The sequence below is a fragment of the Sabethes cyaneus genome, chromosome 3, assembly GCF_943734655.1.
Source record: "Sabethes cyaneus chromosome 3, idSabCyanKW18_F2, whole genome shotgun sequence".
Classification (NCBI taxonomy): domain Eukaryota; kingdom Metazoa; phylum Arthropoda; class Insecta; order Diptera; family Culicidae; genus Sabethes; species Sabethes cyaneus.
The window spans coordinates 3,187,546-3,211,530 of NC_071355.1; the positions used below are offsets into that span (position 1 = coordinate 3,187,546).

Consider the following 23,985-nt stretch of genomic DNA (forward strand, 5'->3'; position numbering starts at 1 on the left):
GTGATGCCAGGTATTCTATTTAGACGAATGGTGCCAGTGTCTCCCATTCCTCGTTGCTTTATTTCTTTCGCCAACGAATACGATGAAAACCAGTTATCTGCGTAGATCCGAAACGGTTTACTTGGCGGCAAAGTATCAATTAATTTCAAAACAACGTCTCCGCTTAGTCCCCAGGGATTGTTCGACTCAATATTTGATTTCCCACAATATATTTGAAAATCATACAAAAATCCATCTGCGCCGGCCCGTCCTTCTACTTTGATACCAAATCTATGAGGTTTACTCTTGTTATACTGTCGAAGTGGCGAAGAAGACTTAGAGGGAATCATAATTTCATCTATGCACTGGTGTGTATCTGGCTGAACTTTCAAGAAGTTATCCCGCAAGCGGTCAATGAATGGACGTACTTTGAATAACTTATCGTATCCAGCTTCACCACGTTTTGACGTAGGACTACGTCTTTGTTTACTATACTGGGATTGGGTAGCACTTTGTGAAAACGAAAATAGAAGTGTAACGTTTGCATGAAAGATTTCAAATGCTAATAACTACTAAACTACTGAACGAAACAGAACAATTTATATGTCGTTGGATAGAAAAAATGACCAGCAATTTTATGATGGGGGATAGAGAGCAATTTTATGAAGAACGTAAGAGGGGGGTTCCCATATACACATATTTCCACGTAACTCGAGAACTAATCAAGCAAACCAAATTTGGCAGATGGGGTTTTTGGAGGCATGAATTTGTTTTATGATGGTTTGAGACCCCTCACCCCTGTGGTAGGAGGATAAGGACTCTCTTTCAAATAAAATAGAAATTTTTGCGCATTTGCCATATTTTCCGCTATGTAACAGGTGGTAAGCTGTGAAAGTAAAGTAGTGAAACCTTCTCGGAGCAAGAGACGGTGAATCGACGTCGCTAACTTACGTGCCTGTTGCCATGTCAAAAGAGAAGGACATTCGAATGGCTCATCATATTTGCGATGAACGTGCTTTGGCTTTAAAGTTATTTGTAACCAATGACCCTTTTAAAGGCCACAAGCGAGAGTGAGTAAGATTATTGAAACATGTCAAGCTACGCATAATCATATTTAATGCAATAATCTCTGGGCTGGTCATTTATTACTATTTCAACCTTAATGTGCACACAAGTGATTTTAAAAAAAATCTCTGTCTCAATGGTTGCAGGCGTTGTACTTATGAACCCCCGTCCACGTATTTTCAAAGTCACCATTGCATTGAATGAAAAATTGAATCTGAATATTTCGCTCTTCTCTTTTAAACATCCACTTAAACAATGACAGTCACATATTCTTGTAAACATACATATACCAGAAATGCAGTTTACATTAGTCTTTGATCTAATGATCTGACATAGTCCTACGTCACCCTTTCGTACAACCCTTAGGGCTGGATACCTTGTAGTTTTTTCATGAACTTGTTGTTATTGAAATGTAAGAATCTTTTGATATCATCAAAACGGTTTCTTGGCATGACATCAGCAATTGGTGCATATCTGGTAGCAGATTGCCAATATGATTTGTACGACGGTGATTTGAATATGCCCATCAACAGAAGCATGCCCAGAAATTGCTCCATCTCCTTTTCTATGGTTTGGATCGACGCACCGTTTTTGGTTTTCTGCATCGAATATATGTTAGTTTCTTCCACAATATTGCGGAGTATATCTTGGTCAAAAATATAGTAGAAAGGCAAAACATTTGAAAGTACTGGTAGGGGCTCAAGCAATTTTTCGTTAAATCATTTTGTATTGTCGGACAAATCGGCATTTCGGTCACTTTTTTGACTGGATGCCAACGTGGAATAACTACATTCGACCGTGTCCGAACATTCGCTATTTTTCGCTTCCGCTTTCGCTTTTTTTTTTATCACCAGCATTGATCAAACTTTCACCCTCCTTTTTGGAGGTTATGTTTGTAGGCATAACACGTCGAGAAAAATAGCTATGCACTTCATCCTCTTCATCGCTACCTTCAAGTCCTTCAATCTCCGAATCTCCGTTTATTTCCAGGTCCATAGATTCATATTCATCTGTTTAGAAGAAATGAAAAAATATTTAAATTTCAGCAAAATAAATAATCACATTTCGCAACCTTCTTATTGTACAGTTTCAAACATTTTCGGACATTGTCTTGGAATTTCAAATCCGTGCGTTACTTCATCGTCTTCATCAAATCCGTGAAAATCCAAAACTTTACTCGCATTTCCGTTGCAGTTTCGAGTCGTTTCTTCAAATTATTCAATAACTAATGCAAAGAGAAAAACAGGATGTAAATGTAAACAAAAATATGACGTTTGTTCATTGAAGCTTGATTTAGTATGATAGTCGTTTCTGTCCCATAGGAGCATCTGTGATCTACATTAAAATCTGCTGAATCTTGACAATGACCAAAAATAGTGAACTTTTTATTGTCGAAACTGATAAACAAAACACGAAGCAACAGCAAAACATTTTTTTTGCTTGAAATGAGCTTTTATTGAAAAGCAGGGAGCAGACGAAATATGTCTTCATTTTTTCCTTTAAAATTCAGGACCTTTGAAAACAAAAAATTGCGAAAAAATGTTTATTGTTTATCAATTTCAATAGTTTTTTTTGCTAATGTTATCGAAATAATAATGCAACTATTGTATAGTTTTATTTGAGGATTAGTTTACTTTACTACCCGTACCGGCGATCTAAAGTTGTGGATCACCTGTGCTACCATGGGACAGAGAGGGTTAATGTTTATGGCCGTGGCACGCTAGTGCGGATGCGAACTTCCAAACATCTCAACTGGGTTCATAGTAGCGGTGAGCGTGTGAAACGGTATATCGTACATCGAGAACCGCTTCCGCTTGCTTGTCGAGGCTCTGGTGTCAGTTTTTTCCCTGGTTGGGGACTTACCACCGCGATCATTAGTTTGAACTTTTGAGGTGTGTTCACTTTTATTTTATGCCACATCGTATCAGTGAGCTGTCAAAGCTTGATTAACTAACTTTACTACTGTGGGCATTTATCCCAACCAGGTGATACATGCCGTACGAATGTGCCGTTAGAGGTTAGTCAGGTTATGGGCCCAGAACTATTTCCATGAACCCGTAATAAAAATAGAACGCAATACCGGCTTGCGATTGCCGGCATTGTAGTGTTCCGCTGTATGTGCGATGAGTGAAAATAAGTGAGCTACCGACCGGGAAAGGCGGTGAAATAGTGAAATTTCGAAAAAGTTTGATGCGGATCAAATTATGCCACGTTAACGACGATTTAAGTTGCTTTACAGTTGCTTACATCTGTTGAAGCATAAGTAGAAGGTAACCTAGAATATTAGCAATTACGTGCGCTGGTCTGAAAAGCTTGTTAGGCTTAAACCTCGCTATATTCGCTGTTCTCTTCAATCAAACGATGCAGATGATGCGTAAAAATAGATCGACTACTGAAATAGCAACCTGCATTGTCGCTGAACGGTTGACTCGAAACGCAGTATTGATTGACTGCAACGTATCTTCAGAACCATCTGACATTCCGAAACCTTTCGAGCTGTGGTGGGGACAAAAACCGCGGAACTTGCTCATCCACGAGTGTTCGGGAGCGAATCGTTCGTTGTCATTCCCGATGTTAACAGGGAAGCAAGACGAACCCGAAAGTGAGAAAGCTTACCTTTGTCGCGGTTATTCAATGGAGCATAAAGGTTACAGATTTGTTGATCGCAAAAATGACTTAGAATCACATTCTAAGACGTTGTGATACAGATGGCGAACATTCTGCTCAGGAATATAACAATGCAATTGGTTTAGACGATTCACCTTCCGGTGCAAGCAAATTGGTGATCGAAAAGACAGATTCGAAGCGTAGCACCGAGCAATCTTTTGAAGGCTAAGTTCTAGCAAGATTAAAAGAATGGCCAATTCAATTTGAATTTCAATCATCAAAGAAAGGATCTGGCTTGATGAATGCCGTGAACCCCGTTCGTTTGACCTTTTTCTATCGAATTACTTTTTAATTTGAAGCTCCCTAATTTGCCATATGGCCACAATTCTGCGTTTGGAGATCAGTTGAAGAACGGTAAGGAAATCCGATCACGAACGGAAGTTTCAAATGGATGCATGAGTAATTTAAAACGTATTTAGTATATATAGATATTTGGTAAATTTATTACATATAATATATTATTTTGTTATAAATCAATTTAGTATTTTTTTGTGTTAAGCAAACTTGAAAACTCCCAAATACATTTTATTTCTACTGAGGTAGTTCATCAGATAAAGTGGAACTCGTTTAAAGAATACAACACGAAGATAGACCGTAACCATCGCTTGCACTAGCCTCGTTGGGTTGCGTAGCTGCCTTCTTTGGCTTTTTGGCAAAGAGTTCTGTAAATGAAAATAAAGTGTGTAAGCTAATTTTTGCCTGTGCGCATTCCACAATCTCACTTACCAAGTTCCGTAACGTCCTCTCCCATTAATCTCAGCACGTGCAGCTTTCTGGATAGGGCAAGATACGCTAGGAAGTATTCGTGTCCGCGCCAGCACATTATGTTCAGCTCTAGATCATCCTCTTTATATTGCAGTACAATGCTGCCCGGTCCCATAGTTATCGTTTCCTTAATGAGCGCTTCGCTCAAACCGATTGTTTGCGGATTTGCCCGTGAGTCGGTGTTTTTTAACAACTTCACTAGATCTTCCCTTCCAATAGTTATCTTACGATTGTTAACATGCTTAAGAACACTTGGATGTCCACGATTCGACATATGATATGAAACCGATTTGTCGCGAGTGTCCAGGTTGCGAGTGAACACTTTCACTCCTACCTGGTGTATCTTAATGCGATCCTCATTGTTAGTGATAACGTTGCGCAGAAGGTCCACGCAAAAGAAGTATCTCTTATACTTTATATCTCGACTGGTCGACACCAGATTACTCGGATTAAAATCTAAAACGAAAAATATTCAATACTCTATTCTGAGAATAGTAAAATTAATAATACCATCTGACAACTTGTAGAAATTTTTTATCCATTGGTAACTCTCTTCTGTACCGTCAAAAAATACCAACCGAGCAGGTTCAGGGCTTGCTGCACTCGAAGCTTTGTTTGCGGTCTCAGCATCCGCTGGGTTATCCTTTGCTTCACCTGAAGCTTCGTCTGTGGTCTTCATCTCAGCATCCGCTGGCTTATCCTTTGCTTCACCGGAAGCTTCGTCTGTGGTCTTCATCTCAGCATCCGCTGGCTTATCCTTTGCTTCACCGGAAGCTTCGTCTGTGGTCTTCATCTCAGCATCCCCCTTTGCTTCAACCGAAGCTTCGTCTGCGGTCTTCATCTCAGCATCCTCTGGCTTATCCTGCACTGAATAATCAATCACCTCCCAAGGTACCTCTTTCTTCTTTTCGATAACCGCAAAGAAACCGGCCGCAGTGTCTTGATGATGTGGCAACACTCGAATGCACCGGGTAAGATTGTATTTTTGTGCATCCTCCGGTGCTGGTGGAAACATACATTCACGAATCGAAGGACGAAGGTTGTCCGGTACTTCGTCGAAAGACTTATAGAACTGCATGCTTTTACCGGTTGGCTCCCAGTAGGTCATTCCTGGGTTATACTTAAGCGTTGGCAGCAAGTCACTTGCGTCGACAATTTCTAGGGAGTCTCCTGCTAGAACCAGAAGGTTGTGCAAAACCGCCTCGTTTTCTATCGGGTTCAAGGAATCGGTCGTGTAAACTAGCTTTCCTCCGACCTTTAGCAGTTCAGCACATCTCTTTACCACACGACTCTGCTCGCCAAACAAAGTGTGAGCCTTCCCCAAGTTCCACTTTCTGTAAACGTTCTCACTTTGGCGCATGTTTCCATCTCCCGAACAAGGAACATTGCACAGTATACGATCATACCGTATATTCTCCAATTCGCCAGCTTCGTTCGTTAGCTGCAGCTCTGGGAATGTTGCCAAATCAGCCTGGGTCACTAGGAGACCACCCGAACCTAGACGCTTGGCCAGATGAACTAACTGGAAAGCACGTTGATCGGCATCGTTGGCTATAAGAAATCCTTTGGGAACGGTTTCTCTACCACCACTATGCAGACCTTCGATCAACTGAGTCATTTTCATTCCCGTACCTGAGCGCATATCCAGCACCATATGATGAGACTCCACGCCCAACAGCAGGGGCGGAATCATCGAAATAGCATCCTGCACAAAAATATTTGATGATATTTGCTCGGAGATCACAAATTCGTGCAGTTTATCCAACAGTTCCGACAAAGGACTGCCTGCGGGGGGCAGCTCAAATTGCCAAGCCAATTCGTCAGGGTACCACGAGAGACATACAAGTTTCGGTACTTCTTCGCCTTTCTCCCTGAGTTCAGTAGCTAGTTTATCATATTGAACCAAATAGTTTTCCTTCAACACCCGCAGCAAACGCTGCGCATAGCGCTTCGGCCAGGTAAGGCGGAACACGATTGGCAAAGGTGCCCGTTGCTTTCCCGTAAACTGATCCCATTCATCTTCCGGACAAATCTTCAGATGTTTATAGTAATCCTCGAAGCTGTCTCGCGGTGGGCCTCCTAGCTTTCTTTCCGGTTCCGATCCATCCTGCAATGGAAATATCAATGCATAACCTCTAAATTTCCTTTTCGGCTCAATGAAATTCTCCGCTTTCCTCTAACGGCTTTTTTCTCATCAGCCGATTTCTTATTAGCGACTTTTTATGAAAATTTGTCAAGAACCCTTTCCAGAAATTACAACAGAATTTTCCAACTTTTTCTTTTGGAATTTTCCACTACCGTGGAGAATTTTATGGAAAACTTTTTCAGGCCAAAACTGCGATGCACGGTTCCTGGCATACGAATATTTGAAGTGAATAAGCGTTTAGAGGAAATACAAATTTTCCTCTTAACTCCAGAATAACAAAAAAAACGTTATACGATATCTCCAACAAGGATTATAAACGGCTTGACAATTTAGGGTCGACATAGTTCAACCGGATAAAATATAGATATACATTAGATGCTGAATCGTAAAGTGAAGAAGATTCACCACACGTATGAAAATTATTGAAAATTTTAAGCTCTACGATGAGGTAATTTGAAAATAAAAACGAAAGCCGTAGAATGGTCTTTTAAACAGCAATTTACATCACCATTAGTTTTTCGTCATTTCCTCATCTCTGTAAACGCTTCCTCGTTTAACCTTTCGTTACTCGCGCCAACTTCGATTTATAAGCATGCCAAAACCTAACAGAATTCACTCGCATACTAATGCCACTTGGTGAAAAACTTATGAAGAAATTTTTTCCAACGTTTGAAAGATCTTGATCTGCGGATCAACTTTGCTGAAAACAGTAGATTTCTTTATTGCTGGAATCCCGAGATATGCCGAGATAAAGTTAACGGTTCACAGGTGTTGTACAAAATACGACAGCGCGAGTAACGGAGGGTTAAGAAGCTTATCTTCAATATTCGCCTTTTCATAAGGAAGGAATTTGCTGACTGATATACGGTATTTTATAGTGTTCCAAGATTGGGACAAAACGTGAAGAGAAAAGAACGGAAGCTAAGCGAGATAAGGGAAGGTTTTCTAAAGTAATACTTACCGGATTTGCCGGTTTCCTTTTCTTATTGCGGCGCTAAAGTATCCGTGAATTGAAAGAGAAAAAGAAAAAAAAACTTATTTAATTTTTAATTGCTAACATAGACATTTAGTTGGTTAATCTGAGTTTTATGTGGTACTAGCTGACCCGACAAACTTCGTATTGCCACAAATTAACCTGTGTTGTACATAAATCATGAATCTCGGATGATCTTTGTCACTTCTCGAGTTTTGCAAGCCCCCCAGTGGGCGGCGCTTCCGACGGCGGGTCACCGGCAACACTCGCGACCGGCACGTCCTGAATGATCTAGTGTTACTATAGATAGTTTTTGTGGTCTTGTTATTGATTAATGTTTTATGGAAGAGTCTCGAATTTCTCGAGTTGGATTAGTTTTTGAGTTTCGCAAAAATTTCTGTTTTATTTGTATGAGAGTCCATATCCCCCTACCACAGGGGTGAGAGGTCTCTAACTATCATAAAATAAATTCAAGACTCAAAAATCTCCTACATGCTAAATTTGGTTCCATTTGCTTGATTAGTACTCAAATTATAAGGAAATTTGTATTTCATTTGTATGGGAGCCCACCCTCTTAAAAGGGAAAGGGGTCGTAATACACCACAGAAAAAAAATTCTGCCATCTAAAACTCTCACATGCCAAATTTGGTTCCATTTGCTTGATTAGTTCTAAAGTTAGGAGCAAATTTGTATTTCGTTTGAATGGGAGCCCCCCCACTCCTAAAAAGGTAAGAAGTCCTAATTCATAATGGGAAAAATGGTTGCCTCCAAAAACACCCACATGCCAAATATGGTTCCATTTGCTTGATTAGTTCTCGAATTATGAGGAAATTTGTATTTCATTTGTGTAGAAGCCCCCCCTCTTGAAGTGTGGAAGGGTCCTAATTCACCGTAGAAAATATTTTTGCCTCCAAAAACCTCCACATGCCGAATTTGGTTCTATTTGCTTGATTAGTTCTCGAGTTATGGGGAAATTTGTATTTCATTTGTATTGGAGCCCCCCCTCCTAATGTGGGAAGAGGTCCTAATTCATCACAGAAAAAATTCTTGCCTCCAAAAACACCTACACGCCAAATTTGGTTCCATTTGCTGGATTAGTTCTCGAGTTATGAGGAAATTTGTATTTCGTTTGTATAGGACCCCCCCTCCTAAAGTGAATCATTGAAAAAAAAATTGTCTCCAAAAACCCACATATGCCAAATTTGGTTCAATTCGCTTGATTAGTTCTCGAGTTATGAGGAAATTTGTATTTCATTTGTACAGGAGCCCCTCCTCTTAAAGTGGGGAGGGGTCCTAATTCACCATAGAAAATTTTTACCCGACAAACTTCGTATTGCCACAAATTAACCTGTGTTGTACATAAATCATGAATCTCGGATGATCTTTGTCACTTCTCGAGTTTTGCAAGCCCCCCAGTGGGCGGCGCTTCCGACGGCGGGTCACCGGCAACACTCGCGACCGGCTCGTCCTGAATGATCTAGTGTTACTATAGATAGTTTTTGTGGTCTTGTTATTGATTAATGTTTTATGGAAGAGTCTCGAATTTCTCGAGTTGGATTAGTTTTTGAGTTTCGCAAAAATTTCTGTTTTATTTGTATGAGAGTCCATATCCCCCTACCACAGGGGTGAGAGGTCTCTGACTATCATAAAATAAATTCAAGACTCAAAAGTCTCCTACATGCTAAATTTGGTTCCATTTGCTTGATTAGTACTCAAATTATAAGGAAATTTGTATTTCATTTGTATGGGAGCCCACCCTCTTAAAAGGGAAAGGGGTCGTAATACACCACAGAAAAAATTCTTGCCTCCAAAAACACCTACACGCCAAATTTGGTTCCAATTGCTGGATTAGTTCTCGAGTTATGAGGAAATTTGTATTTCGTTTGTATAGGACCCCCCTCCTAAAGTGGGGAGGGGTCCCAATTCATCATTGAAAAAAAAATTGTCTCCAAAAACACACATATGCCAAATTTGGTTCAATTCGCTTGATTAGTTCTCGAGTTATGACGATATTTGTATTTCATTTGTACAGGAGCCCCTCCTCTTAAAGTGGGGAGGGGTCCTAATTCACCATAGAAAATTTTCTTGCTCTCGAAAACCTTCACATGCCAAATTTGGTTGCATTTGCTTGATTAGCTCTCGAGTTATGAGGAAATTTGTATGGAAGCCCCCCCTCTTAAAGGGGAGAGGAGTTATAATTCCTCTTACAAAGAGGGGAGCGGTCTCAATTCACCATAGAATAAATTCTTGTCACCAAAAAAAACACCCACATGCCAAATGTTGTTCTATTGCTTGATTAGTTCTCGAGTTAGGAGGAAATTTGTATTTCATTTGTACAGGAGCCCCCCCTCTTAGAGTGGGGAGGGGTCCTAATTCACCGTAGAAAATTTTCCTGCCCTCGAAAACCTTTACATGCCAAATTTGGTTCCATTTGCTTGATTAGTTCTCGAGTTATGAGGAAATTTGTATGGAAGCCCCCCCCTCTTAAAGGGGAGAGGAGTTACAATTCCCCATATAAAGAGGGAGAGGTCTCAATTTACCATAGAATAAATTCTTGTCACCGAAAACACCCACATGCCAAATTTGGTTCTATTTGCTTGATTAGTTCTCGAGTTATGAGGAAATTTGTATTTCATTTGTGTAGGAGCCCCCCCTCCTAAAGTGGGAAGAGGTTCTTATTCATCATAGAAAAAATTCTTGCCTCCAAAAACATCTACATGCCAAATTTGGTTCCATTTGCTGGATTAGCTCTCGAGTTATAAGGAAATTTGTATTTCGTTTGTATAGGAGCCTACCCCCCCCCCCCCCCCCGACTTAAAGTAGGGAGGGGTCCCAATTCATCATAGAAAAAAATTTTGTCTTCAAAAACACACACATGCCAAATTTGGTTCCATTTGCTTGATTAGTGCTCGAGTTATGAGGAAATTGGTATTTCATTTGTACAGGAGCCCCCCCTCTTAAAGTGAGGAGGGGTCCTAATTCAACATAGAAAATTTTCTTGCCCTCGAAAACTTTCGCATGCCAAATTTGGTTCCATTTGCTTGATTAGTTCTCGAGTTATGAGGAAATTTGCATGGAAACCCCCCCTCTTAAAGGGGAGAGGAGTTATAATTCCCCTTATAAAGAGGGGAGGGGTCTCAAATTACCCTAGAATAAATTCTTGTCACCGAAAACACCCAAATGCCAAATTTGGTTCTATTTGCTTGATTAGTTCTCGAGTTATGCAGAAATTTGTGTTTCATTTGTATGGGAGCCCCCCCTCTTAGTGGGGGGAGGGGTCTCTAACCATCACCAAAACCTTTCCTGGCCCCAAAAACCTCTACATGCAAATTTTCACGCCGATTGGTTCAGTAGTTTTTGATTCTATAAAGAACACAGGACAGACAGACAGAAATCCATTTTTATAGGTATAGACTAGCTGACCCGACAAACTTCGTATTGCCACAAATTAACCTGTGTTGTACATAAATCATGAATCTCGGATGATCTTTGTCACAATCTCGAGTTTTGCAAGCCCCCCAGTGGGCGGCGCTTCCGACGGCGGGTCACCGGCAACACTCGCGACCGATCTAGTGTTACTATAGATAGTTTTTGTGGTCTTGTATTGACTAATGTTTTATGGAAGAGTCTCGAATTTCTCGAGTTCGATTAGTTTTTGATTTTCACAAAAATTTCTGTTTTATTTATATGAGAGTCTCACCACAGAGGTGAGAGGTCTCTAACTATCGTAAAATGAATTCAAGACTCCAAAATCTCCCACATACCAAATTTGGCTCCATTTGCTTGATTAGTTCTCAAGTTATAAGGAAATTTGAATTTCATTTGTATGGGAGCTCCCCTCTTAAAAGGGGAAGGGGTCGTAATTCAGCATAGAAAAAATTTCTGCCATCTAAAACTCCCACATGCCAAATTTGGTTTCATTTGCTTGATTAGTTCTCGAGTTATGAGGAAATTTGTTTTTCATTTGTATAGGAGCCCCCCCCCCCCTCTTAAAGTGGGGAAATCCATAGAAAATATACCATAGAAAATATTCTTGCCTACAAAAACACCCACATGATAAATTTGGTTCCATTTGCTTGATTAGTTCTAGAGGTATGAGGAAATTTGTATTTCGTTTGTATGAGAGCCCCCCCTCTTGAAAAGGTAAGGGGTCCTAATTCATCATAGAAAAAATGGTTGCCTCCAAAAACACCCACATGCCAAATATGGTTCCTTTTGCTTGATTAGTTCTCGAATTATGAGGAAATTTGTATTTTATTTGTGTAGAAGCACCCCCTCTTAAAGTTGGGAGGGGTCCTAATCCACCATAGAAAATATTTTTGCCTCCAGAAACCTCCACATGCCAAATTTGGTTCTATTTGCTTGATTAGTTCTCGAGTTATGAGGAAATTTGAATTTCATTTGTGTAGGAGCCCCCCCTCCTAAAGTGGGTAGGGGTCCCAATTCATCATTGAAAAAATTTTTGTCTCCAAAAACACTCACGTGCCAAATTTGGTTCCATTTGCTTGATTAGTTTTCGAGTTATGAGGAAATTTGTATTTCGTTTGTATAGGAGCCCCCCCTCTTAAAGTGGGGAGGGGTTCTAATTCACCATAGAAAATATTCTTGCCCTCGAAAACTTTCACATGCCAAATTTGGTTTCATTTACTTGATTAGCTCTCGAGTTGAGGAAATTTCTATTTCATTTGTATAGGAGCCCCCCCTCCTAAAGTGAGGAGGGGTCCCAGTTCAGCATAGAAAGAATTTTTGTCTCCAAAAACACCCACGTGTCAAATTTGGTTCCATTTGCTTGATTAGTTCTCGAGTTATGAGGAAATTTGTATTTCGTTTGTATAGGAGCCCCCCCTCTTAAAGTGGGGAGGGGTTCTAATTCACCATAGAAAATATTCTTGCCCTCGAAAACTTTCACATGCCAAATTTGGTTTCATTTGCTTGATTAGCTCTCGAGTTATGAGGAAATTTGTATTTCATTTGTATAGGAGCCCCCCCTCCTAAAGTGAGGAGGGGTCCCAGTTCATCATAGAAAAAATTTTTGTCTCCAAAAACACCCACGTGTCAAATTTGGTTCCATTTGCTTGATTAGTTCTCGAGTTATGAGGAAATTTGTATTTCGTTTGTATAGGAGCTCCCCCTCTTAAAGTGGGGAGGGGTTCTAATTCACTATAGAAAATATTCTTGCCCTCGAAAACTTTCACATGCCAAATTTGGTTTCATTTGCTTGATTAGCTCTCGAGTTATGAGGAAATTTGTATTTCATTTGTATAGGAGCCCCCCTCCTAAAGTGAGGAGGGGTCCCAGTTCATCATAGAAAAAATTTTTGTCTCCAAAAACACCCACGTGTCAAATTTGGTTCCATTTGCTTGATTAGTTCTCGAGTTATGAGGAAATTTGTATTTCGTTTGTATAGGAGCCCCCTCTCTTAAAGTGGGGAGGGGTTCTAATTCACCATAGAAAATATTCTTGCCCTCGAAAACTTTCACATGCCAAATTTGGTTTCATTTGCTTGATTAGCTCTCGAGTTATGAGGAAATTTGTATTTCATTTGTATAGGAGCCCCCCCTCCTAAAGTGAGGAGGGGTCCCAGTTCAGCATAGAAAGAATTTTTGTCTCCAAAAACACCCACGTGTCAAATTTGGTTCCATTTGCTTGATTAGTTCTCGAGTTATGAGGAAAATTGTGTTTCTTTAGTACAGGAGCCCCCCCTCTTAAAGTGGGGAGGGGTCCTAATTTACTGTAGAAAATATTCTTGCCCTCAAAAAACTTCACATGCCAAATTTGGTTCCATTTGCTTGATTAGTTCTCGAGTTATGAGGAAATTTGTATGGAAGCCCCCCCTTTTAAAGAGGAGAGGAGTTATAATTCCCCTTATAAAGAGGGGAGGGGTCTCAATTTACCATAGAATAAATTCTTGTCACCGAAAACACCCACATGCCAAATTTTGTTCTATTTGCTTGATTAGTTGTCGAGTTATGCAGAAATTTGTGTTTCAATTGTATGGGAGCCCCCCCTCTTAGTGTGGGGAGGGGTTTCTAACCATCACTAAAACCTTTCCTGGCCCCAAAAAACCTCTACATGCATATTTTCATGCCGATTGGTTCTGTAGTTTTCGATTCTATAAGGAACATACGGACAGACAGACAGACAGACAGACAGACAGACAGACAGAAATCCTTCTTTATAGGTATAGATTACATTAACCATCAAAGATGACACGATCCTTTTGACTCAAATTTGGATTCATTTGACTGTACCGCCTCAGCTAAGCAAAATGTGGGAAAGTTATGAATGAAACATTTGTAGAACTAGTATACAATATTGCTGAATAAAGCTTTACTGTATCTGCTGAACCCCTCAGGTTCTAGACGCAACACTTTATTTTTAACTGCTTTATTTCTGGCAACCATTCTCTTTGGACATCATTACTTCCGCGGTAACGAATCACTGATGAAGCGACCCTCATTTCCTTCTGTAACATTGGATGCACGCATTTTTATCTGGCTGAACCCGGATGAATCAACCCCGGTCGGCTCCGAACATAAATTTAACATTTAATTCGATTACCCGCGCCGGTCGGTGACTCGATCGAGCGACGGCGCCGGTAGGGCAAAATACTTAAATGAAAAAAAAACGTCGCGTTTGCACCACATTCTAGGTGAACGAACGCGCATGTTTCTTAACCTTTCTCAGTAAATTCTGGTTATATCTGTCAGGAATTTTACCAGAAATTCCCGAAGAAAAGGTTTCCGAATTGGCGGAATCTATACTGAAAACTTCCAACTTGCGGATAATCAAGCTCGTTCCTCGTGGAAAAGACACAAGATCGCTAACATTCGTGTCGTACAAAATCGGAATGCCGTCTGCACTGAAGTCTGTTGCACTTGCAACTGAGACCTGGCCCCGGGGAATTCGTTTTCGTGAATTTGAAGACGCTGGTAACAAGAAGCAGTTTTTTTTGGAATCCGGCAACTACGAGTCTCAGACCAACCGTTGTAACCGAGACGCCGAAAGCACCCTCCGTCTTTCAACGACAACCCCAGTAGTGTTGACTACCAACGGTTTAAGAAGCACTCCCGTACTAGCTACCTACATCTCCCCTCGCCTTACTGCTGCAAGCCCCTTGGCGAGTACTACCGAACCGCGGTCGACCGACGACTCGTCACCACGAAACCGAGTGAACGCGCCACTGACTATTTACTATCAGAACGCCGGCAGAATACGCACGAAGACAAATGACTTTTACTTAACAACTGCTTCTGGTGACTATGATGTTATCGTAGTCACCGAAACGTGGCTTCGGAATGACGTGAAAAATGCTGAGCTGTCATCTAACTATAATATCTTCCGCTGCGATCGCAGCCACGCTTCTAGTCACTTACAAAGAGGCGGTGGAACGTTGATCGCTGTTAAGAAATCTGTCTCCAGTACTCCCGTACGCCTAGGCGATTGTGACGCGCTCGAGCAAGTCGTTGTTAAACTCTCTCTTTCGACCAAATCGGTCTATGTATGTGGAATCTATCTGAGGCCTAACAGCGAACCGGATAGGTACATCGCGCATTCTAACTGTGTGCAACAAATCATGACCAAAGCAGCTCCCGAAGATCTGGTCTTACGACCTCGATGTTGATTCATACATAGCGACAAATGCCTCTTCCGAACAAGAAATGGTTTTCACAGAAAACATGATTGCCAGCGGACTGTAGCAAATTTGCAACGTGCGTAACACGAACGGTAGGACTCTTGACTTGGCCTTCGTAAGCAATAGCGGCGAGGTTGAACTGATCGAAGCGCCATCCACGATTTTACCCTCTGACCGTCATCACAAACCGCTCATCTTACGCTTAAACGCACAGCGAAGCCTCAATTCAATACCTGAAGTTCGCGATATCGACTTCAACCGATGTAATTACGATGCTGTTATTGCCGAACTAAGCTTACTGAACTGGGAGGAACTTCTCTGCGATGCAGATACCAACACAGCAGTTACCATTTTTCACGATGAGGTATTCCGAGTTGTTATCAGACACACTCCTCTTCGTATAATTGATATCAGACGCTCGAACAATCACCCTTGGTGGAACCCTGCACTTCGAAACCGACGCAACGTTCTCCGCGAAGCACGCCGACGCTTTCTACGTCATCGCACTGCAGAAAATAGGGATGTTCTTCGCAGGCTCGAGGCAGACTATGACGAATGTGTATCTTTTTCCTTTCGTGAGTATGTTTCTAGAATTGAAGATGATGTTAAGTCGCATCCGTCCTCTTTCTGGCGATTTTTCAAAAATAGAAAGACTACTCAGTCGTTTACCACAAGATATGCCCTTCGAAGGCAAACCGAGTAACGACGTCGAAGGCTCGGTCGAACTCTTCGCTACTTTTTTCAAATCCGTTTACAATGATAACTCTCCGGTTGCTTCTCCGGAGCTGTTAGGTTCTTTGCCTTCGTACGATATACACATGCCACGCCCAACATTTACCGCAGCGCAAGTCACCAGCACATTGAAGTCTCTTGACCCGTCCAAAGGTCCAGGATCGGATAGGCCACCTCCCGGATTTGTTCGTCGTTGCGCCGATGTGCTTGGACCACCGCTCTGTCGAATATATAACTTGTCGATCTCGGAGAGTGTCTTTCCAGAGGAATGGAAATTATCTGCTGTTACGCCTATTCTAAAAGCTGGAAACGCCCACGACGTCAAAAATTACCGACCGATTTCGATTCTCTGTTGTCTGGCGAAAACTCTCGAGCTTCTGATACACGATAAACTGTATTCTGCGGCAAAACCCATCATAAGCGAATATCAGCATGGCTTCATGAAAATCCACTCTACTACCACAAATCTTATGACATACACTAGCGCGCTCAACTCAAGTTTCGAGAAGCGATGTCAAGTAGACAGTATCTACGTGGATTTCGCCAAAGCTTTTGACAAAGTGCCCCACGAACTAACACTGAGAAAGTTTGAAAAGCTAGGTTTTCCTCACTGGCTCATCTCGTGGTTGAAGTCATATTTATTTAATAGATCTGCCGTTGTGAAATTGCGATCAGTTGTGTCAGGCTGTTTTTCAACACCATCCGGCGTGCCACAAGGCAGTCACCTCGGTCCTCTAATTTTCATCTTGTTCGTGAATGACTTGAGCCACCGAATTAACTCGTATCATCTTATGTACGCCGACGACTTGAAGATATACCGAACCATCAGCTCGTTGGTCGATTGCGCTGTTTTGCAGCAAGACATTGACATCGTAGTCAAGTTGGTGTGCCGTCAATGGAATGGGGATGAACGCAACGAAGTGCAAGGTAATAAGTTTTACTAAAGCACGGATGCCACGGATCAAATACGATTACAGAGTAAACAGTTTCAGCATGGATCGAGTTACGTCAATCAAAGACTTGGGTGTGATAATGAACTACAAACTATGTTTTAACGAGCACATAAATGCGACAACTTCTAAGGCTTTTGCCATGCTTGGATTTATCCGCCGTAGTGCACGAGAATTCCGTGATGTGTATGCATTGAAGACGCTGTACTGCTCACTCGTACGAAGCGTTCTCGAATATGCAGTTCAAATCTGGGCACCTTACCACGCAACTCAGATTGCTCGTATTGAAAGAGTACATCGTTGTTTCATTCGTTTCGCGCTACGGCGACTGCCTTGGAGTGAGCCGCAAAGATTACCATCGTACGAACAGAGATGCCTACTAATAAGATTAGAGCTTTTGCAGCAACGTTGCATATATCTCCAACGAATGTTTGCTTTTGACATACTGAACAACCAAATTGACTGCTCAGACCTATTGCGATTGGCAAACTTTTCCGTTCCGATCCGACGATCTCGACAGCGTCTGCTGTTTCTCACTGTAAGACATAGAACTGTATTTGGACAAAACCATCCACTTGGGAAATGTTGTTAAATGTTTGTTAAATAATCTGAGTGTAGTTTTCGATTTTCACGTAACCAGAGACCGTTTCAGAGTAAGCATTAGACAACTAACATAGGTCATAAGCATCCAGTCTGTACAGTTTTAACTGAAGACGTAGTAAAATAAATAACCTCCGGCAACGAACAGTTTCCAAGACAAATTCGCCGTTGCATTTTTGCCGACTAAGGTAAACAATGGACCGCTGAACTGTTCGGTACTAAAGCCACGGACCAAAATGTATGCGTGAGAGCGAAGCTCGACGGACAGCGTGAGGTCTGCCGATAGGCAGAATAGGACGGAACTACCTCGAGAAGGAGGAGTTTCCTTAGGGCAAAGAGCGTTTTTAGCAAGTAAGAAATAACTGTGTAAAATAAGTTTAATAAATTGAGGATTCGGTTTTGACACGCCGACCCGTTTGGTCGGTAGTGGAATTAAAAAAATCTGGTGACAGCGGTGGGATACATCATAATTCTTTCTTTCTTGTACTGAGCTAGTAAGCACACGTGTTTGTCTTTACTACGTTGCTGAGCCCCCGTTTCCAGTCGTTTTAGGTTAATCTTCAACAGGTTATATGCTCAGTTTCTCAGGACCCGGTGTTGGATGCGAATACGAAAATGGATTTTTCGAAGATCGCCCGGCTGAATAATCGGAACCACCATTCGTGGGCGTTCAAAGTCCGAATGTTCATGATTCCTTCCCTCATGGAAGTACGTTTCTCCAGGTACAGCTTCTGATCCGGTCACCACGGAATGTACTGAAGGTGACGAGAAGGCCAGAGCAACAATTGCGTTGCTGGAGCAGGATGGCCAGCACAGTCTCATCATGATGAAAACGACGGCGAAAACCACGCGGCAGGCGCTGAAAACGCACCATCACAAAGCAACCCTGACGGGGACTTAACTTTCGGGAAGGCCAAAACATGGAGGAATTCATTTACGGGATCTATTATCGTCTAGAAAATGCGGGGGAAAAGCTCTCGGAATATATGCAAGTCGCCATGATTCTACGCAGTGTCCCTGAGGCCTTCGACGCTCTTACCACCATGCTAGAGAGCCGGTCGGATGCGGAGCTCAAGATGGCACTGGTTAGGACGAAACTAATCGACGAAAACAAGCTGTTCGGCGGAAAATCTTCGGAATATGGATCGAAGCCAGCCGCTGCCGGTGCTGCCATGTGTTTCTTTTGCCAAAAACCAGGACACAAAAAGCGTTACTGCAAGGAGTTTCTGGCGCAGAAGAACTCCTCCGCCGTTCTTCTGCGCGAGAAGGCGAGAAAAAGAAGAATAAGTCGAAACAGGAACAAAACGTGAAACAAGTGCGCGAAAACGACTCAATGTCGTTCACGTTTATGGTGCGGCAAAATATGAATGCAAATCGATCTCGAACGTGGCTGATCGATTCTGGGGATCCCTGGACGACATGGGCCGATGCATGTTGTTGGACGCTGGTATGCCGAAACGATTTTGGGCCGAAGCAATCAACACTGCCTGTTACTTACAAAACCGCTTGCCTTCAACAGCAGTAGGATGCACACCTTTCGAGATCTGGTTCGGGAGGAAGCCCGATCTAAATCATCTTCGACTATTCGGGTTCCAGCAGTGAAGCGCAAGAAGCTGGACAAAAAAAAGCATTAAAATGACATTTGTTGGCTATTCAGGAGAGCATGAGGCCTACAGGATGCTCAACCGTGCCACCGGTCAGATCGTGATAAGCCGAGATGTTAGGGTCTTGGAGATTGAAAACGAGTCGATCGGTGACGAAGCGCACTGGCAGGAAGCAGCCGAACAACCAACGCCAGCCGAAAGTGAAATGGAATTGACACTAACCGAACCTCCGAAAGTGACAGTGGAACAAAATGTATTGAAAAATGATTCCGAAGACGAGCAATTTCATGGCTGGGAAGACGACGACGTTGCTTGGTGGCAAAGATTTCGACTTGACGGTGACGATGCTTACAACAGGTAACATTTCGAACGATGTTGACTATCGCAAGTAGGAGAAAGATGATGGCCAAGCAAATCGACATCAAAGCCGCTTACCTTCACGGGCGACTTAAGAAGGAGCATTATATGCGGCAGCCGCCGGGCTATGAGAGCAAAGATCGGAAATTAGTCTGCCGGTTGAAGCACAGCTTGTACGGGCTGAAACAGGCTGCTCACGTTTCGTTTGGAACAAGCGATTTGACGACGTCCTGAAGCTGACTCATCTACGTCGATGACGTCATTGCTATCTGTGCTACACGACGAATGAATTCGTTGAGGTTGTTCGAAACCTGAGCAGTGGATTCAAGATCACTGTTATGGGTGACTTATCCTTCTTTCTCGGCATCCAAATTCGAACAATAAATGGACAGTACCGCATCGACCGGAAGGCCAGCCTGAATCGTGTCCTGGAGCGGTTCGAAACCGTCGAAAATCCTGATGGATCTTTCTCCAACAAACGGAGGAGAAGACCAGACGACTTCCAAATGCAGAGCAATATCAGAATCTCATAGGGGCTTTGTTATATGCAGCCGTGATCTCAAGGCCAGATATATAGATTGCTATACTTCGATTCTCGGCCGGCGAGTGACGAGACCGACGGAAGCAGACTGGAGCGAGGCCAAGCGCGGGTACTACGTTACCTAAAAGGTACCATCGACACGGAGTTATGTCTGGACAGCGATGACGGGAAACTCGCATGCTACGTATACGAGTATTGTCTGGGCAACGATGACGGGAAACTTGAATGCTACGTAGACACCGGTTAGGCCGACGACGTCAGCGACCGAAGGTCTAATTCGGGTTATCTCTTCAAGTTCGGCGGCGGCATTATTGGAAGGAGTTACCATAAGCAGAAGTGTGTGACGCGCTCTGCAATACCGAGGCCGAATACGTCGCGCTAGCAGAGTGCCTACAGCAGGTACAATGGCTACGAAGTACAGTTATATTAAGGAGATGGTTCGAGAAGGTATCGTCCGTCTCCAGTACTGTCCGACGGAGCATATGCAAGCTGACCTGCTCACCAAACCCCTGCAAGCAATCAAGCTACGGCAACACCGGGAGACGTTTGGCCTTCGATAATCCGATAATTACGCAAATTATTATTAATTATGTACTCCGATTACCATTTGGCGTTTGGCTTAAGCTACTTTGAGCTGAGAATTTGCCGAATTACTCAAATTTTTTAGCAGTTTCACTTTGTCTGCAAGAATGAGTCAGATCCTATTCATTTTCGTTTCGAATCTCGCTCTATTTTTGTGCTAATTTCAATCATTAGTGTCTTAATTTTTTTAAGCGTGAAGGTTTAAAACCCGTGCCAGGCGCACGGTGTGATACCCTACATGATATATTTTTGCTGTATAATATGATTGAATAAAATACTACTAAAAACCGTTTGTTGGGTACTACCTCTTCCTCATGCAGGATTGAAGAGAGCATCAGCATATTTCACATTATTCTCAGGTAAGCGAAATTTCCATGACAGGTAGCAAAATCAAAAGCTTGGCTCTAATGAGTGAGGCATGGAAAATGTATGAATTTGATGAGCACACCGCTTGCTCACTCGTAATCTCAACTATGATGCCGAACGGCTAGTGTATTGGACAGTAAGTCCGCACGTCCTCGGGTAACGAGTAAAGTTGAGCTGCTTTCAACCTTATTCGCTACCAGCAAACAAAGCGCTACTTTCAGGTACAGACGAACACGTTGTCTGAGCCCAAATCAATTAACATGCTCGTGCGTGCACGGACATGCAGCGGCTTCAGAGCCTCAATTACATAAGACCAGTTTGCAAACGCGAGATAGCACCCAGCAACAATTTAAATTCTAGAATTTCAACGTAACGCAGAATTTTAACTTCGCATTAAAAATTATTTCAGTGTATGGAGAACAAGCAAATCGAGCGAAAACTGTCAGTGTCTGTTTGCTTGTGCGCAGATTATGAAATTCGCCACCTGGGTTACACCCTTACACCGCCACATTTGTGACATAACTGGAACAACAGCGACAGTGTTTGTCTTCCTTCCTAGTGCGCTAATGCAAAATTTAAAATAATTCTTCAGATTTAATAGTCCGAAATGGTTTTTACAACTGTGATCAGCCTGGTACGTGCTCGTAGACCGGATGAGTTCTGGAGAAAACGAAGAATCTTCAAACTGGCTGCGGTAAGTGTAGAATTATAGCTCTAACACCCGGCGGAACTTGGGAAGCAAAACCAGATGACTCCGAGAGCTAGGTAAATAGTGAATAAAAACGTAACAATAATGGGATACTGTTCCGGCAGCATTACATCGGACGCCCGCGAAATTGCTACTCCATTACCATTCGAAACGTACACCGGGCACTGGCGTATGCCACAAAAGGCCGTGCGCTGAAAAAGCAGGACATGCGAGAGCTCTGGACCCAGCGTGTCAATGCTGGCTGCGAACAGCATGGTGTGCAGTTTCCGGAATTTCAGGAAGGACTGTACCGAAACGATATACTGCTGAATCGGTAAGGCATAAGTTTCTTTTGGGAAGCGAAATTTTAATGATTTTTTCTTTGTAGAAAAGTGCTGGCAGATCTTGCCATTTGGGAACCGCGGACGTTTGAAGCACTAGCGCTTATTAGCCAAAGCGTACCAGATAGTGGTGAGGGTAAAAAAGACTGATAGAAACCTAATAGCAAATTTGTTTCTAACCTGGGCTCCACTCGAATCAAAAATCAATAAACGTTGATTGAAAGTTTGGCAAATTGACTTGTAAAAATTATGTTCTAGTATAAACTCTTGCGAGCCAGGTTAATAAACGAATTCGATATTGCCCTCGTTACATAACTGTCCCATGTTGGTTTTGTTTTTATTGTGAAAATTGATTGGAAAACTGATAAAATGGTAGGCCAATTTGTTTTGTCCCAAATTGAAAATATCCACATTCAAGTGGATGTGGCTTATCACTCCTCACAGTATTGGAATAATTTATCATCAATGCCTGATTTACTGCACTTAAAAACACCCATTTCATGCTGATTTTTGTAACAAAATTCCCCCAACCTTCCTAATTGGGATATTGTGCCAACATCCAAGATGGCGTCCATGAACTTCAATCTCACAAACGGGTAGCAATTTCCGAAAATCAATATAGGTAGGTAGACACAATAAGCCTCCGGATAACCACATTTTGTGATAAATCCTTTCCACTTTTCGCATTTCTCACCTTGCTTCGTTTCAACCATCTTTGAATTGAGAAAAAAAACCAATCCTCGAAGCACGTTCATTAACGTTTGAGCATACATACACCTGCGAGTTCATCGTAAGATTTTTCCGCTGCCATCTTGTTGCTCTCATATGTTTTAGTGGAATTTCCCAGCAGAAGCAGCAGCTTCCCAATAATCGAAACTAATAAAGCATGGCCAACGTAGCTCGGGCGCTTTTGCTAGCATTAAGTTTAAATTTTTCCACGGTATCAATGCAAAGGGAAGGGGCCAGTGGGTGTGGAACGAAGTTATCACCCACCCCAATTTAAATTCACTTTAATGTAAACAGTGCGGATGATTAAAATCATAACAACAGACTGTGCATCAATATGTATGTGTGAGGTTTATGCGAAAATTATTTGTATGGAACTGATGTCCCATAATAATCCGTAATTTATTTCTGCTTAATTTATTGATACTTGCTTATTTTAACAAATATCTCCAGGAATTTAAATTAGGGAAAACTAATTAAGCACTTCAATCGACATTTTCTCTGTGGGACTGTTATGCGAAGAGGGGTGTTATACTAAATAGGGTGCTCCATTCTGCTTTTAATCAGTTATTTTCTAATAAATTTAATGAGCTTAGAACACTGAAATAACAATTTATTAAAACAGATAATTTGCTCTTACCTTTTTCGGTGCCTGTGGCTTAGGGTCGACTTCCAGTTTTTCTGGTTCCATTTTTTCTGCTTCCAACTTTTCTGGCTCCATTTTCTCTGGTTCAATTTTCTCTGCTTCCACCTTTTCTGGCTCCATTTTCTCGGGTTCCATTCTTTGTTTTAGCACTCAGAGTTACTCTCACAATCGCCTACAACAAACTATTCGTCACGGAAAGGACCAGTCGACTTTCGTTTTCTTCCGATGTTGAAACCAATCTGCTCTGTTTTGAACACGTCAATTCTGTTTTGATACTCTTAACATGCTAACACACTGTATATATGCTGTAGCGCCTACCTTACCCGCAGGATAATGCTTGGTTAGCACACATACACACACGCTTTACAGAAAAAAATATCTGGGTTTATGATCTGGGAGAGAGAGGGTCGCAAAGATGGTCTTCTTTTTCTCATGCTTTGATTTTTTTCCTTTGTTCTTTTATGCTTGCGTTCATTTTCGGGAACGGCTGCATGAACTTTTCATTTTGGCCTGCTCTTATGAAAAGCATGCAACGGGCATGTATTGGTGCCAGTGCTGCAAAATGTTGATACAAACAACCAGCGGGGTGCTATCCGTATCTTAACGAACGGTGTTTGACAG

The 23,985-nt window shown here is 42.1% G+C and overlaps 2 protein-coding genes across 2 annotated transcripts; one reads left to right on the forward strand and one right to left on the reverse strand.

Moving 5' to 3' along the window:
* Positions 1-1,857: 1,857 nt before the first annotated feature.
* On the reverse strand, positions 1,858-18,687 carry LOC128744038 (tRNA (cytosine(34)-C(5))-methyltransferase-like). Its single transcript, XM_053840781.1, has 6 exons — positions 18,553-18,687; positions 16,070-16,183; positions 15,648-15,818; positions 5,038-6,583; positions 4,438-4,932; positions 1,858-2,054 (listed from the first exon to the last, which is right to left on the reverse strand). The coding sequence occupies exons 1-6, from the start codon at positions 18,685-18,687 to the stop codon at positions 1,858-1,860; spliced, it is 2,658 nt and encodes an 885-aa protein (XP_053696756.1).
* Positions 18,688-21,491: 2,804 nt separating this feature from the next.
* On the forward strand, positions 21,492-23,271 carry LOC128742599 (39S ribosomal protein L20, mitochondrial). Its single transcript, XM_053839011.1, has 3 exons — positions 21,492-21,657; positions 21,777-21,985; positions 22,040-23,271. Exons 1-3 carry the CDS (start codon positions 21,571-21,573, stop codon positions 22,140-22,142), a joined length of 399 nt encoding a protein of 132 aa, XP_053694986.1. The 5' UTR covers positions 21,492-21,570; the 3' UTR covers positions 22,143-23,271.
* The last annotated feature ends 714 nt before the right edge of the window (positions 23,272-23,985 follow it).

Coding starts and splice junctions, on each gene's coding strand:
- LOC128744038 (XM_053840781.1), bottom strand. CDS start 18,687: ATGGCAGCACCGGCAGCGGCTGGCTTCGATCCATATTCCGAAGATTTT. Junction 16,184..18,552: donor ACCGGCTCTCTAGCATGGTG/GTAAGAGCGTCG, acceptor TATATTCGACAG/AGCGGTGGTCCAAGCACATC. Junction 6,584..15,647: donor CCAAGGGTGATTGTTCGAGC/GTCTGATATCAA, acceptor TTTCCATTGCAG/GATGGATCGGAACCGGAAAG.
- LOC128742599 (XM_053839011.1), top strand. CDS start 21,571: ATGGTTTTTACAACTGTGATCAGCCTGGTACGTGCTCGTAGACCGGAT. Junction 21,658..21,776: donor GAATCTTCAAACTGGCTGCG/GTAAGTGTAGAA, acceptor CTGTTCCGGCAG/CATTACATCGGACGCCCGCG. Junction 21,986..22,039: donor AACGATATACTGCTGAATCG/GTAAGGCATAAG, acceptor TTTTCTTTGTAG/AAAAGTGCTGGCAGATCTTG.